Here is a 13,148-nt window from a genome sequence, read left to right as displayed (position 1 = left end):
ATAAAATGACAAATAAAAACGAAAGCTTAGTTTATATATAAGCAAAGAGTACCGAAGTAACGGAACTGAACCTGCCGCTAAACCAAGCCTTGCCCTAAAAATTGAATAGCGTTCTTGACGGGTGCAGAGCGAGAGTCACTGTAACATGGGGACCTCAGCGAACGCCGCTGCTGGTGGCCGTGGAAATCCCGTCGACAAGGGCGTTGACTATGCGCAGTACTTCTGCACCTACGCTTTCCTCTACCACCAGAAGGAGATGCTCTCCGATCGGGTTCGCATGGACGCTTACTTCAATGCCATCTTCGAGAACAAGCATCACTTTAATGGGAAGGTAACCCTAATTAGAAAATAATTAAAAACAAATTACGCATTAGGTTTTAAGATGTGATTTTTGTTTTTGCTTTTTCTAACATGTTCTGATTTGTTATTGTAACTTAAAATGCTTGGGTTGGAGTGTTTTCTTGTATCACCATTATTGTTATACATGGGAGTGATTTTCTGCTGGCTTGGTTTATGTGGAGAAGACTGTTTTGGATGTGGGAACTGGAAGTGGCATTCTTGCTATATGGTCAGCACAAGCAGGTGCAAGGAAGGTATATGCAGTGGAAGCTACAAAGATGTCTGAACATGCGCGTTCTCTTGTTAGAGCAAATAATCTCCAGAATATAATTGAAGTCATTGAGGGCTCAATGGAGGAAATTACACTGCCAGAGAAAGGTTTGAACTAGTAGATATCTGTGCTTTTATAGTGGAAATTTCAAAACTTTTTGTGTTTTCTCCTTTTAGTATTTGTAATGGTCTTGAATGTAAAATTGGGAAACTTGCAGTTGATGTTATCATCTCTGAATGGATGGGTTACTTCCTCCTGCGCGAATCCATGTTTGATTCAGTTATATGTGCTCGTGACCGCTGGCTCAAACCAACAGGAGTTATGTAAGTACCACTTGTGGCAATCGAAATTACAGCAGAAAGGATTGTTTTGATACATTTTCATGATTTGATGGCTACTGACTTGTCTATTGTTGTGCACCTACTGCTACACAGTTCATTACTTGATTGCTCTGTAATTTTAAACATAATAAGAAAGTCTGAAAATTAGTAGTCAACACGCTATAGTGCCGTGCGAACTGGGAACAATGTTCTAAAAAATGAGTTGGCTCAGATTCTTTACTTTTTGTACTCTGGTCTTCAGTTGATTCATTATCTTAGCTTAGAATATTCAATATTGTATTTACTATGCCTTTTTAAGTACATTATCAGCTGTGTAGTAACTTAAGGTTTTTTTAATACCAAACTGATGAACATTTTACATGGAAGTCGATATTGAGCAGTAACTTATGAGTTATGATTTCTATAAAAATCCTTGTGCGTGAATGGCCATTTTGGTGCTTTTAAGTGTTTCCTTTGGAATCATTAAAAGAGACCTTTATTTTTGTCAGGTATCCTAGCCATGCTCGCATGTGGATGGCACCTATCAGGACTGGGATAGGAGATCATAAAATGGGTGACTACCAGTCAGCTATGGATGATTGGCACAACTTTGTTGATGAAACAAAGACCTACTATGGTGTTGACATGAGTACTCTAACAAAGCCCTTTTCTGAGGAGCAGAGGAAATACTATCTACAGGCAAGTTCTGCACTTTGTGTACCTTAATTATAATGGTTAGTTTCAGTCAAAATAATATCGTCATTTTTGTTTGGAGTCTTTCATATCTTATAATTAATTTTTATTTGACCTTTGTATCTGTTTATAATGAGCAAAAACCTTCTTACAGTGGAATTTAGATAAAATCTTTTGGAGCTGACATATATATATATATTCATAAAATCCAACGGAAAAGTCCAATGAATTCTTTATTTTCTATGGCCAAACAGCTCCAATAGATTTATTTACTAGCAATGACTTTTCTTTTGCATTCAAAACTGATTTAATCTTGTCTTTGCCAATTCTAAATTGCATTTCTGTGATTTTTGTAGACATCACTATGGAGCAATCTTCATCCACATCAAGTGATAGGAACTGCTGCTATAATAAAAGAAATTGATTGTTTAACTGCCACAGTGAATGATATAGAAAAAGTCAGGTCAAAATTCTCATTGGCAATAACTATGGATAACATGAAGTTGTGTGGGTTTGGAGGGTGGTTTGATGTACATTTTCGGGTAAGTTACTCTGTTTGCCTGTTAATGACATAATACCTATCAAATATACTAACACTAACTGTTCCATGCTTTTCTTCAACAGGGAAGAGGTGAGGATCCAGCAGAGCAGGAGATCGAGTTAACTACAGCTCCTAGTGTAGATTGTGGTACACATTGGGGCCAACAGGTGTGTGCTGCATCATTTTGGTGGTGAATTATTTTGGTCAATCTGGTTTTCTAACTTTAAAGTAGTTGGGGACATAATGGAAAGAAGTGATAGACAACTCTTTTGGTTGATTTTTCTGTTCAAATGTATAGAGGAGCCCTTAACCTCTATCTTGTATTATTCTTCTCTTCATCTTAATGAAATTCTCCTTTTTCGAAAAAAAATAAATAAAAAGGAAAAAAACACAAAAAAATGACTTGAATTTTACATATTTAATTGGTGGTGTTTGGATGATTTGAAGTGGTGGTGCATGCATGTTGTTCAATGATTAATAACAATGCCATTTCATTATGGTAGGGAAATTATAGTTGTTTACTCCTTTCCATTTGAGAATTTTGTGGACTTACACCCGGAGGAAAACAACATATCAAGTAAATCCGTAAAAAAAAGTGTAATGGACATACAGGGGGAAAAGGGCAATTTGGTGCACAAGCATCTCACATTAATGCAGGATTCGGAGAATGATTGCACCCAAAGGGTTTAATGTAGGCCGCCTAACTTGAGGGGGAAAAAGTATCAAATCTCTAAAGAATTTCAGCATTGGAAGGACGAAAATGTCCAGTGTAGCACCTTTTAAGGGACCCATGAATGCTGTTCCAATTTTTCTGGGATTTACTAGGTTCTATCTCTCAAGATCCACAAGTCCATCACAACTTTGGGCCTACTTTTCATATTTTTAAGGTTCCTTAAAATGGTTGTTCTATTGTTGAAATATACCATAGTAACTTCCGTACATTCTGGGATAAATAGGTCTTTACACTATCTATATACTATCATTTTCTATGTACTGTCACTGTAATGATGGGTCTTTGCTAATGTTTCAATTGACTGTGCTCATATTTATAGCAGTTGTGTGTGTCTGAATTCGTTTGCTTCATTTACTGTGGCATGAGTTTCATTCAGTTCTCTGTTAACTTATGTGCCATCACATATTTTAATTATTGATCAGGTGTTCCTGTTGCATCCACCCACACATGTGAGTGAAGGTGATAATTTAACCATTTCTTTCCTAATGAGTCGCTCAAAGGAAAACCATCGTCTTATGGAGGTTGAACTTGGGTGTGAAATTCAACAACATTCTGGGAAGCTTCTTGCTCCTTCCAAACATAAGTACTATATTGAATAACATTTCGTATTCCTGATTGTGAAGACTTCATGCATCATTGAAGGTAGATTCCATAGCTCATGTTGCTTCAATGAATTGTGCTATTTTTTTAATTATAAAGAATTGTGATATTATAGATATATAAAAAGGTACATATTTGGTAAAGGTAGAAGTTCATCTCTATTAAGTTTTTTCTGTTAGGATATAGATCCTCAAATGTTATTTTATTTATGGCTAAACACTTATTGTCAAATCATAATCTATTATCTTTTATTGGATTGGGAGGGGGTTACATAGCTTTGGTTTTCCAAAAATACCCTTTGAATAAAGTACTGATCATTTTTTGATTAATTTTACATTTGTTACTAGATACTAGACATTTAAAAATTTAAAGGGTGGAAACTATTAATCTACTAGTTATATATAAAGGGGATTAAGATGAATTTGGTGGATTGTTTTTTTTCCTCCTAAAATACCCTTCATTTATATATACACTAGTGTATTAATGTGCTTCCTAATCTATCATTTTATTTATTAAATATGTGTTATAATAACTAAATATATATAGAGTAATTACCCAAATCAGTCTCCAAGGATTTTAAAAGCGGCCATTTTATTCCCCAAGGAAAATTAATACATAGATCAATTTCTAAGGTTTTACTCTGGCAGACAAATCAGTCCCCAAGAATTTTAAAAGCGGACATTTTAGTTTTAAGAAAAATTAATACACAGATCAATTTCCAACGTTTTTCTCTGTCAGATATAACAGTCCTCCCCGTCCATTTTACTTTTACTATATGTCAACCTTTATTATTATTAACTTAGCTTTATGCATGTGGACGATGACACTAGTATATTAATACACTCTTTTCGTTAGAAACAAGTAAGATAAATAATGATGCTTTGAAATCCAAATTAAAATATTTTCTTTTAATACAAACATGTTTTTTAAAATAGTACATCTTTTGATTATATTAAATACAAAAATATCAAATATTTTCAACTTTGTATTTCTTAATAATTTTATTGAACATTATTATTAAAATGTGTTAATTTTAATTGGGGGCTAAAATGTCTGCTTTTAAAATTCTTGGGGACTGCACGTTTCATATTTTTTTTTGGGTAAAGTATACTTGTCCTCAACTTTTGTGATTTTCTTCAAAAAAAAAAACTCTAACATTTAATTTTATTCAATTTTGTCTCTAATGTTTTTGACTTGAGTCAAACTACTTCTAGACGTTAACTCTCATCTAAAAGGACAAATTGAAAACGTCCACGGTAGTTTTTGACTCAACTCAAATTGATGGATAAAATTGAAGTTAACCGTTAGGGATATTTTTGAAGAAAATCGCAAACGTTAGAGATAAAAAATACTTCACCCATTCTTTTCTTCCGTTGCTTTTAACCTTTGATATTTGTATAGGAATGAGCATTGTGTGATCAAATCATCAGGGAGAATTGTAACAACGCAATTGACGCCATATAACAATTTTGGGCCTTCTAGGCACTTGGTGGACTTACGAGCAAATTATTGTTACGTAGTTACCAGTCGTGATAAGGTTTTGGTTCAGTTTAAAGGGAAGCCTGTGTCCATTTTTGGTTTATGTTGTTGTTTTAGGATATTGGTTTCGATGCTTCATTTCAAGAACAAGATTTTCATTAAGCTTTTGTAATGTAGGATGAAAGTTTAAAATGTTGCATTCGAAAAAGTATGTTTAGGGGAGTTAAAAATATTATGCTGTAAAATTAGAATACCTGCAGAGCATTGCTGTATATTTTGGGTAATTTTATGCAGTTTTCTATAAGATTTTTCATGAGTTGCCAAATATATATTGTTTAGTGCGAGATGCTGAGACTATGCGCGAGAATACAAGATCTGTTTGGATGTTTGGATCAGTTAGGATTCTCTGGCGTAACTCAAGTGGGGCTATTGCGTACATGGGGCGTCTAGGCTCCCCATTTATATACCTGGGTGATTGTTGAGGCTTAGCCATTAATTCTCGTAAATGGCGAGATTTGTTCTCTTTATGTGAGAAATCTGGTCACTATGAGAGATCTGTTTTTTTGGCAGGATTCTCTGGCTTTATGACTGCAGGCTACATGACACATTGTCTCCTGATTGCTCGGAACAGTGCCCCTTATATGGGGATGCTTAGGAAATATGAAATATCTATCCTAGTTTGATGTACCTTTCCTCGACCTTGTTTTTCCCCCCAGAGATTATGCTACATCAAGTCGTGTCTCCATGTTCGGGCACGACTCTTTGTATTCCACGCTAGTCTGTCTGAATTTGTCCCTTTCTTGATTACTGGAGCCTTCACATTGCTGCCATTTGCATCAAGCCATGATTGACGGGTGGGAGAGACAAGTGTGGTTATGATGGCTGTGTTCTCGAAGCTTGAGATGGTTTTTTTCCACATTTGCCCCTCATTTGTGGGGGCATTTTACCACTTCATCCTTGGCGAATTAAATTTCCAAGTTTCCATCGTGGGGGGTAACCGGGTAAGCATGATTTAAAGGAGCTGTTTTGGAGGATAAAATATTTTAGTTTCCAACGTTTGAGATGATTTTTATTTTAGTTTTTAACGTTTTAATAGTCTTATTTTTATTTCAAAACGTTTAAAATGACATTAATATTATTCTACCATCAAATCTTTTCCTAACACTTAACGAAATTTTAACGAAATTGATGTACTATTAATAATATTTTTGTTAAAACTACGTTTGTTCAATTATTTTCTCCTACCTTCGTCCTTTCAACAAATTCAAATTCTATTTTTTTACTCTCTTCTTTTTCTTCCTCAAATCCCTCTTGAAAAATTAATAGTGTAAAATAAAGAAAAAGAATGGAGTAAGAGAATGGGATTTAGACTTGTAAGGAGGGTGAAGGTAGGAGAAGGAAATTGAGCAAGCCTAGCTTTAACAAAAATATTATTAATAGTGTATCAATTTCGTTAATTATTAGTGAGAGATTTGATGTTGGAATAACATTGATGCTATTTTAAAGGTTTTTGAATAAAAATAAGACGATTAAAATGTTAAGAATGAAAATAGGATTCATTACAAACGTTGAGGACTAAAACAATTTTCTGTGGTTTTTCTTTTTGCTTAATCTATCTTCTCGTCTTTTCTTTCTTGTTTTTTGCTTCTATTTTTCTTCAGAATCTTATTTCTCTCTACTGTACATTTGTACAAACAACTTCTAGGTGTCTTTCATCACTCCTCTTTTAGAGTGTTCAAATTTGCGCAGTGTTGTATCTAAAATTCCTCTCTTAGTGATATTCTTAACAAGGAATGAGCTCAAATTGTCATACCAAACTCACGAAGTTTGCTCAACCTATATAAAGTCTTAATGTGTGCTCAAGGACAAGGTTGGAAAATCTAATCCATACTTGATCGGATCGAGTAAGTTTATTCAGATTTTAGAAAAGAAAATCACAAATGAATAATTCAAATATTGATGGTTTTAACTTTAACTGTACAAAGAACAAAAATAAACTTAATAATAAAATAGTATTATCCTTTCAATTTTGTCATACTCCATCATAAAAGCAATGCAGCATGATATTAGTACACCAATATACATTGGTTACGAGCAAATGTGAGTAATATAATGTTGCTTCTTCACCTTCCAAATAATGGAGAAGTAACATTCTAGGAGAAGTAATAATTTTTCTAACTAAAGTGTATTCTTGCTATCCTGAGCCAATAAATAATTTATCCACCATCATCTTGAATGTAAAATAATTTATTAGTTTAAAACCTTAATTAATTATTTTAATTTCAAATGATGATGTTAACAAGAAGTATTTACTTAATTTGTACTCATTTTATATGATACAATTAATCTAAGTTAACCATTATTTTTAAGCTTTGGGAGGTGATGCACCGGGAGATTGCGATGGTGCCCATTCAGGTGCCTTTGTTGGTGACAATTTTGGTGCAGCTGTTGGTGATGTTCTCCGTGCAGATACAGGTGCACTTGTTGGTGCTTTTTGAGGTGCATTTGAAGCTGAGGGTTTAATTTTAAATGTGTCATCAACATCGTCATCAATATCTAATGTTGTAGAATCACTAGGTGAAGCTGCTGTTGAAGTACTTCCCATCCCAGTTCCTAAATCACTGTTTTGGTGACAACATCCACAATTAATTAAGTAAATGAATATGTAAATCTTTTTTTTTTTTAACATTTTGTTCCCTTTTATTATTTTAGTTTTATGCACTTTATTAGATAAATATTTTACCTGGACATTTAATCATGTATCACTGTATAATACAGTGTCTAATTTTTACTTATTATTTTAGAACTACTTTACATGACATTGTGTCAAGTGAAAAACATATACGAAGGAAAGAGTAAATAATATTTTGGCATTCAAAAAGTTTTAATTTTGAAAAAACAAATTCTAATATTTATTTTTGACAAAATAAACCCCCTAAATATCATATTGGTTTCATAAAATGATCTAATTATTAAGAGTAATGGATTAATGATTAAATCATTTTGTCAAACGAATCTAATATTTAGAAATTTATTTTGTCAGAAACAAATATTGGGAAGTCTGTTTTGTCAAAATCAAAATTTTTTAAATACCAAAATGATTATTTATTCACGAGAGAAATAATTAGTATTCTTTTCTGAATTTGGAAGTGAGTAATAAAAAAAAAAGTTGAAAGAGAAAAGAGACTCGTCTTGGACTCTCCCGATACTAATTCATACAAGTTGAACTATAATCTTCCTCTCCCTCTCCCTCTCCCAGTTTCAATATTTTCATCTATCTCTTGTCTCCTCAACTCTCATCTCACAATGAATATAAAATCCTCTTCAAAATAATAACATTAATTTAAGTGTTACATTATTCTATGAAATCACCTAATTTTGTATAGTATTTCTGATATTAGTAAAAGCATCAATTCTTATAATAACTATACTAAAACTAAAGGACACATAAAAAAATCTAATTCCCTAATGATTCTTAACACTAACTCCTCATATTAAATATGAAAAACAACTTCAACTACATTTATTAGACGTAACAATGTTTAACGTAACAGTTATCTGATCATGTGTCAGATATCACCAAATGTAATCAACTCTTACAATAATTATCTCAAAACTCACATATATGATGATATCTTATATGTAACAATGCAAAATGGATGACGTTAATATTGTATTTAAAATAATCACTTTTTTTTTTCCATTATATCAACGAGAAAGCAACAATGTAGCATTAAAACACGAGTGAAATATTGAGAAATTTAGTGCATAAAAAATGTTTTTTTTTTACCTGATTTGTTGAACCCAATCACCCAAATCTCCATCACCTAATGTATCCCAAGAACCCTTATTTGCAGATACACCACTAAGAGCGTCATTAACTTTGTCTTGAGATAGACCTGACTTGCTTGCTTGGTCTAATACACTCTTCCATGGATCATCCTGTCCTAAAACTAAACCTAACAATGTAAAATTCAATGACAATGAGAATACCAAAATCAATAATGGTACCTTCGCCATTTCTCAATACAACTATTGATGTTTAAAATAAAAAATTAATTAATTTAAAAGAAATAAAACAAGCTGCTTTCCAGGTATTTTTATAGCTAAAAGGTTACAACCAAATGAATAACAAATTTTCTTTGGTGGAAACACAATGACATGTATAATGTATTTATAGTGAAAAATGTTATATTTGGCCTTCATACACAAATATAAAATGGGGTTCACACAAGTGTTGAGTATTAGACTCACAAATAGAAAATTTGTTATATTTGGTAATGAAATGTTTGTGTTTTGTGTGTGGCATTGCTAATTATGTATGAAGCTATAGCCATCAGATATGGCGGTGGTTTATGATTCTCCACGTTGATCTATTCATCATTGTTTATTTTTGTATTTGGTCTCAAATTATTATTAGTTTCTTTTTTAAAGTACATTTATTGTTATTTTTAATTCTATTTATTTTTCCTCTCAAAATAATCGCAAGAAAGATACATAACGTATATGTTTTTTATTTTAACATTATCTCCCAATTCCTCTGACAAAGAATTAATCTATCACAAATTAAAATTTTATTTAAAGGTTTGTTATTTATCAATGAATTGTTTTATACACAAAGTAAAATTCGAACATCTGATACTTGTTTAAGAGAATTAGTAAATTAATCACATAACATATATCTTTATATACCATCCAATTCAACTCACTTTATATTATTAGAGTAAAGTTCCATAACACCCATAATCTCTAATTAAGAACTCTCGCACATGAAAGTGGCAAAGTATGACTTGACGCCTAAGGACTTATTAAGGAAAGAGTTACTCCAAAGATGAGTGAGAGGGTCACCCAGAAAAACAGCTATTTAATGAGTGCTATGGTAGGTACCTAATGTAGCCACGTAGAAATGCTATAGGAAGACCACAAAGTTGACTGTACTATAATAACTACTTGATGGAGCAAGTCATGAATGATCCTATAAAATCTAATGGATTAATAATTTAATATGTTCAAACATCTTATTATCTTTTAGGAAGAAACTCCCAATATTTTATATGACAATGTGGTATATCTCACTCTAGCTCTAGCAAAGAATGAATCTTTAAAGGCTATGAAAAACAACTAATGTTTAATATACTTTGTAAAATGAAAGTCTAACAGATGTATTTTCTATCTATAAAAGACTACTGCAGATTATTTAGATCAAATATAAAGAATAAGATTAGAAATATTTTATGTTGAACTCTAAACAGAAAGTAGGTCTAATATTCTATTATGAAAAATTTTTACATGCAGAAATAAAAAGACAAAACTGAATCTTTATGGTTTCTAAAGCTACATACAAAGTACTGCAACAATTTGAAATATTCAATTTTTTTCTGCTTAAATTTAAAATCTTTTTTAGTCTTAAAGTAATTTAATAGAGAAAAATTTTTTAGTGTATTCTTTTTTTATATCTGATAGATCTATATTAGCATACTCAAATTAATCACAAAAAATACAATAAATAAGAGAAAATACCACAAAAATTTATAATATTAAAAGATAAAACTCAAACAAAATAAACAAGATTTTTTCATAAAAGTGCCGCATGGTTGAATTGATCATGACTGTCACAACAGGTCTTAAGGAGTTGTTGTTGGATCTCCTTGTATTCATCTGGAGCTTCCTGAATTTCAAGGATGCTTTGTATTCCTGTGTAAGGCAAGAACTGCCCTTTGTAACTTAGCCCGTGGGTTTAATATGTAACCCATGGGTTCGAAAAAAAGCATCGAATCCAAACAGGACATCCTTATCTGGGAGATAACTTCCTAATACTCTGAGCTAAGTGGTCTGGCCTGCAAATATTTTCAATCCAATAGGTTTTTTTTAGAAATTAGATTTATGGTGAAGACTTCGCTGTTAGCCGCCGCAAACCTCCTATGGAAAGGTGCCCACATTTCTTTTGGTAAGACATGTGGTTTTATGACAGTAGTACAAGTCCAGTGTCCATCAGTGCAACGGCTTTCAGTGGTTTGTCAGAGATGAAAGTTTTGACTTTTAAGTGAAAATGAGGTCGGGGAGTTCCATCAATCTGTTTCATTCCTAAAGATCTAAGATATCCAAGTTCTTCTTTTGGGATTTTTGATCCTTTAGGAATTCTTGTGGTGATGGAAGCTATTGTAAAGATTGACCGCTTCGGTGGGAATTCTTCTTCTGAACTGCTTGCTTCAGAGTCTTGAAAAACATATTGGGTATCCTCGTCTTTGTCTTCTTGCTCTTCAAGTACTGATTGAAGATCTTCTTTATCTTCTATGGAGGCTGCATCCATTAAAGACTGAAGCATTTTAATTTCTTTCTTTGTCTTATAAGTTTGCCTGAATTTTGATTGAGCCGTTTGAACATCTATTGTTGTACACACAGTTTATCTAGGGTAGCTAGAGCCAGCTGGTATATTTCTCCAATGGTGGTGGTAGCCACTTCTTTGCAAAGATTCATCATCATCCGTTGTAGTTCTGGCTGAAGTTCATCTGGCAAGGATGCCATGAAGATTTATTTGAGTGGTGAATTATTATTTTCTCCTAGAGGATAATATTTAGCAGCCATCTTCTTGTAATATTTTTCCAAATCCTTTCTGTTGAGTGAGCAGCACTTCATTTCAAAATATCCTTGGAATTTTTTTTAGATAATTGTAATATCTCCCAAGAATTCCTGGTATAGTATCCCCAAAAACTAAGGAGAAGTACTATTAATGAGCTGGAGTCTTTCATACTCAGAAAGGTTGTTAACCCATTCTCGGAGATTGCTAGTCATCCGATTTATGAAATCTGCAAGGACTCGTCTGCTTGAAAGATTTGGATTAGCCATCTTGATTTCAATCCAAGAACCAAATTCATTTAACCTTTTCCTGTATCTTGATGGTGGGATATCATCAAAGGTAAACCATTTGTTAAAAGTTTTTACTTCAGAAGATCCTGTCTGTGGAGGATTAACTGAAGCTGCTGGTTCATCCCTTTCAGAGATTATTTATTCCTCTTCTTCTTCTACAGGGTTGACCATGGCTATCGCTGAAAGGTCTGCTTCATAGTCTTCTTCGGACCATTCAGTAGTTTCTTTACTGGATTCAGCAGTTTCATCACTAGATTCTTCCGGAGATCGATTCTATAACACCTTTGCTTATCCCTATCACCCTGTCATTCATTTCATCGGGTGAGATTTAAAGGGTCCGAGCAAAACTTGGTATTATAAGATCGAGTCCTTTTTCCAATATGAGAAATTCCTGTGGATCCTATTTGTGCCATATTCTAATGAGCAGGTTCCTCTATAGCACAGAGGCAAGCCCAGAGCATACTTAATGACACCGGATAAGGGAGAAAAAAATAACACTAGCTAAGCTTTCAGAGAGAAAAAGAAATTTAGAACATGTTGTGAAGTAGGAAAAGTGGATATATTACAATGTTCGTTGAGATCTGAATACAACTGAGGTGAGCTCTTCTTTATATAGAGGTCTCTGAAGGATAACAATATCTTACAGAATTCATACAAGCCTATTATACAATCCCAGTTGGAGGATAAGGATAAGTATTATCTCTTTCTGACTTTACCTAGACACGTGACAGAGATCACTTTATTTTAGTGCACTCAATAATTATACATAGTGAGGACATTTGTTTTAGCAAATGGATGGCTTAAAATAATCTTCTGGAAGGGTCCCGTCACCATCTGAGAAAGATGATGTATCATCACAGGCCAAATTGACTGCTCTAAGATCTATATCCGAGTCTTGTAAATTGTTAAGTAGATCTTCAGTGCTTCTTTCATTAAGATCTTGGGCATCTTGTAGATATAAGTCATATGGGTCTGAGTATGGGCCTTCAGTGTCATTGGGTATTACTGCATCAACTCTGGTTGGGCTTGGTGGTAAGGCATATACTCTACCACTTAAATCTTCAGAATTCAGACCATTATCAAAATCTCTGCTTGTTGTCGGGATACGTCTGGAAGTGCTAGGCTGATCAGGGAAATTTTGCCCTGTTCTTAGAGTGTAGAAAGAGTACTGTCCAAATTGATTAATTATTCCTGAGGTTTTGACTCTGGATTGGAACTCTTGGAGTGTAATTGGCGGAACATCCGTTCTGAATGAGAGTCCTTCGACTATATCCTTTTTCCCATATATCCCAGGTTGCCAGAGTT

General features: G+C 33.3%; 2 protein-coding genes across 4 annotated transcripts; one reads left to right on the top strand and one right to left on the bottom strand.

The window, feature by feature from the left end:
- On the top strand, positions 18-5,290 carry LOC107643882 (protein arginine N-methyltransferase PRMT10). 3 transcript variants are annotated; one of them, XM_016347630.2, is made up of 8 exons: positions 18-331; positions 525-717; positions 828-933; positions 1,440-1,629; positions 1,980-2,165; positions 2,248-2,331; positions 3,320-3,539; positions 4,899-5,290. In XM_016347630.2, exons 1-7 carry the CDS (start codon positions 146-148, stop codon positions 3,494-3,496), a joined length of 1,122 nt encoding a protein of 373 aa, XP_016203116.1. In that variant the 5' UTR covers positions 18-145; the 3' UTR covers positions 3,497-3,539; positions 4,899-5,290. The 3 variants fall into 3 exon arrangements, with proteins under 3 accessions (XP_016203116.1, XP_020979969.1, XP_020979968.1); XM_021124310.1 differs by lacking the exon at positions 4,899-5,290 and having other exon boundaries at positions 2,248-2,367; positions 3,320-3,432; XM_021124309.1 differs by lacking the exons at positions 3,320-3,539; positions 4,899-5,290 and adding an exon at positions 2,668-3,194.
- LOC107642007 lies at positions 4,706-9,217 on the bottom strand. Its single transcript, XM_016345347.2, has 2 exons — positions 8,767-9,217; positions 4,706-7,597 (listed from the first exon to the last, which is right to left on the bottom strand). The coding sequence occupies exons 1-2, from the start codon at positions 8,994-8,996 to the stop codon at positions 7,342-7,344; spliced, it is 486 nt and encodes a 161-aa protein (XP_016200833.1). The 5' UTR covers positions 8,997-9,217; the 3' UTR covers positions 4,706-7,341.

The sequence above is a fragment of the Arachis ipaensis genome, chromosome B05 (genome assembly GCF_000816755.2).
Source record: "Arachis ipaensis cultivar K30076 chromosome B05, Araip1.1, whole genome shotgun sequence".
Taxonomy (NCBI): domain Eukaryota; kingdom Viridiplantae; phylum Streptophyta; class Magnoliopsida; order Fabales; family Fabaceae; genus Arachis; species Arachis ipaensis.
The sequence above is the reverse complement of the archived record's forward strand: the minus strand, read 5'-3'. Positions and strand labels throughout refer to the sequence as shown.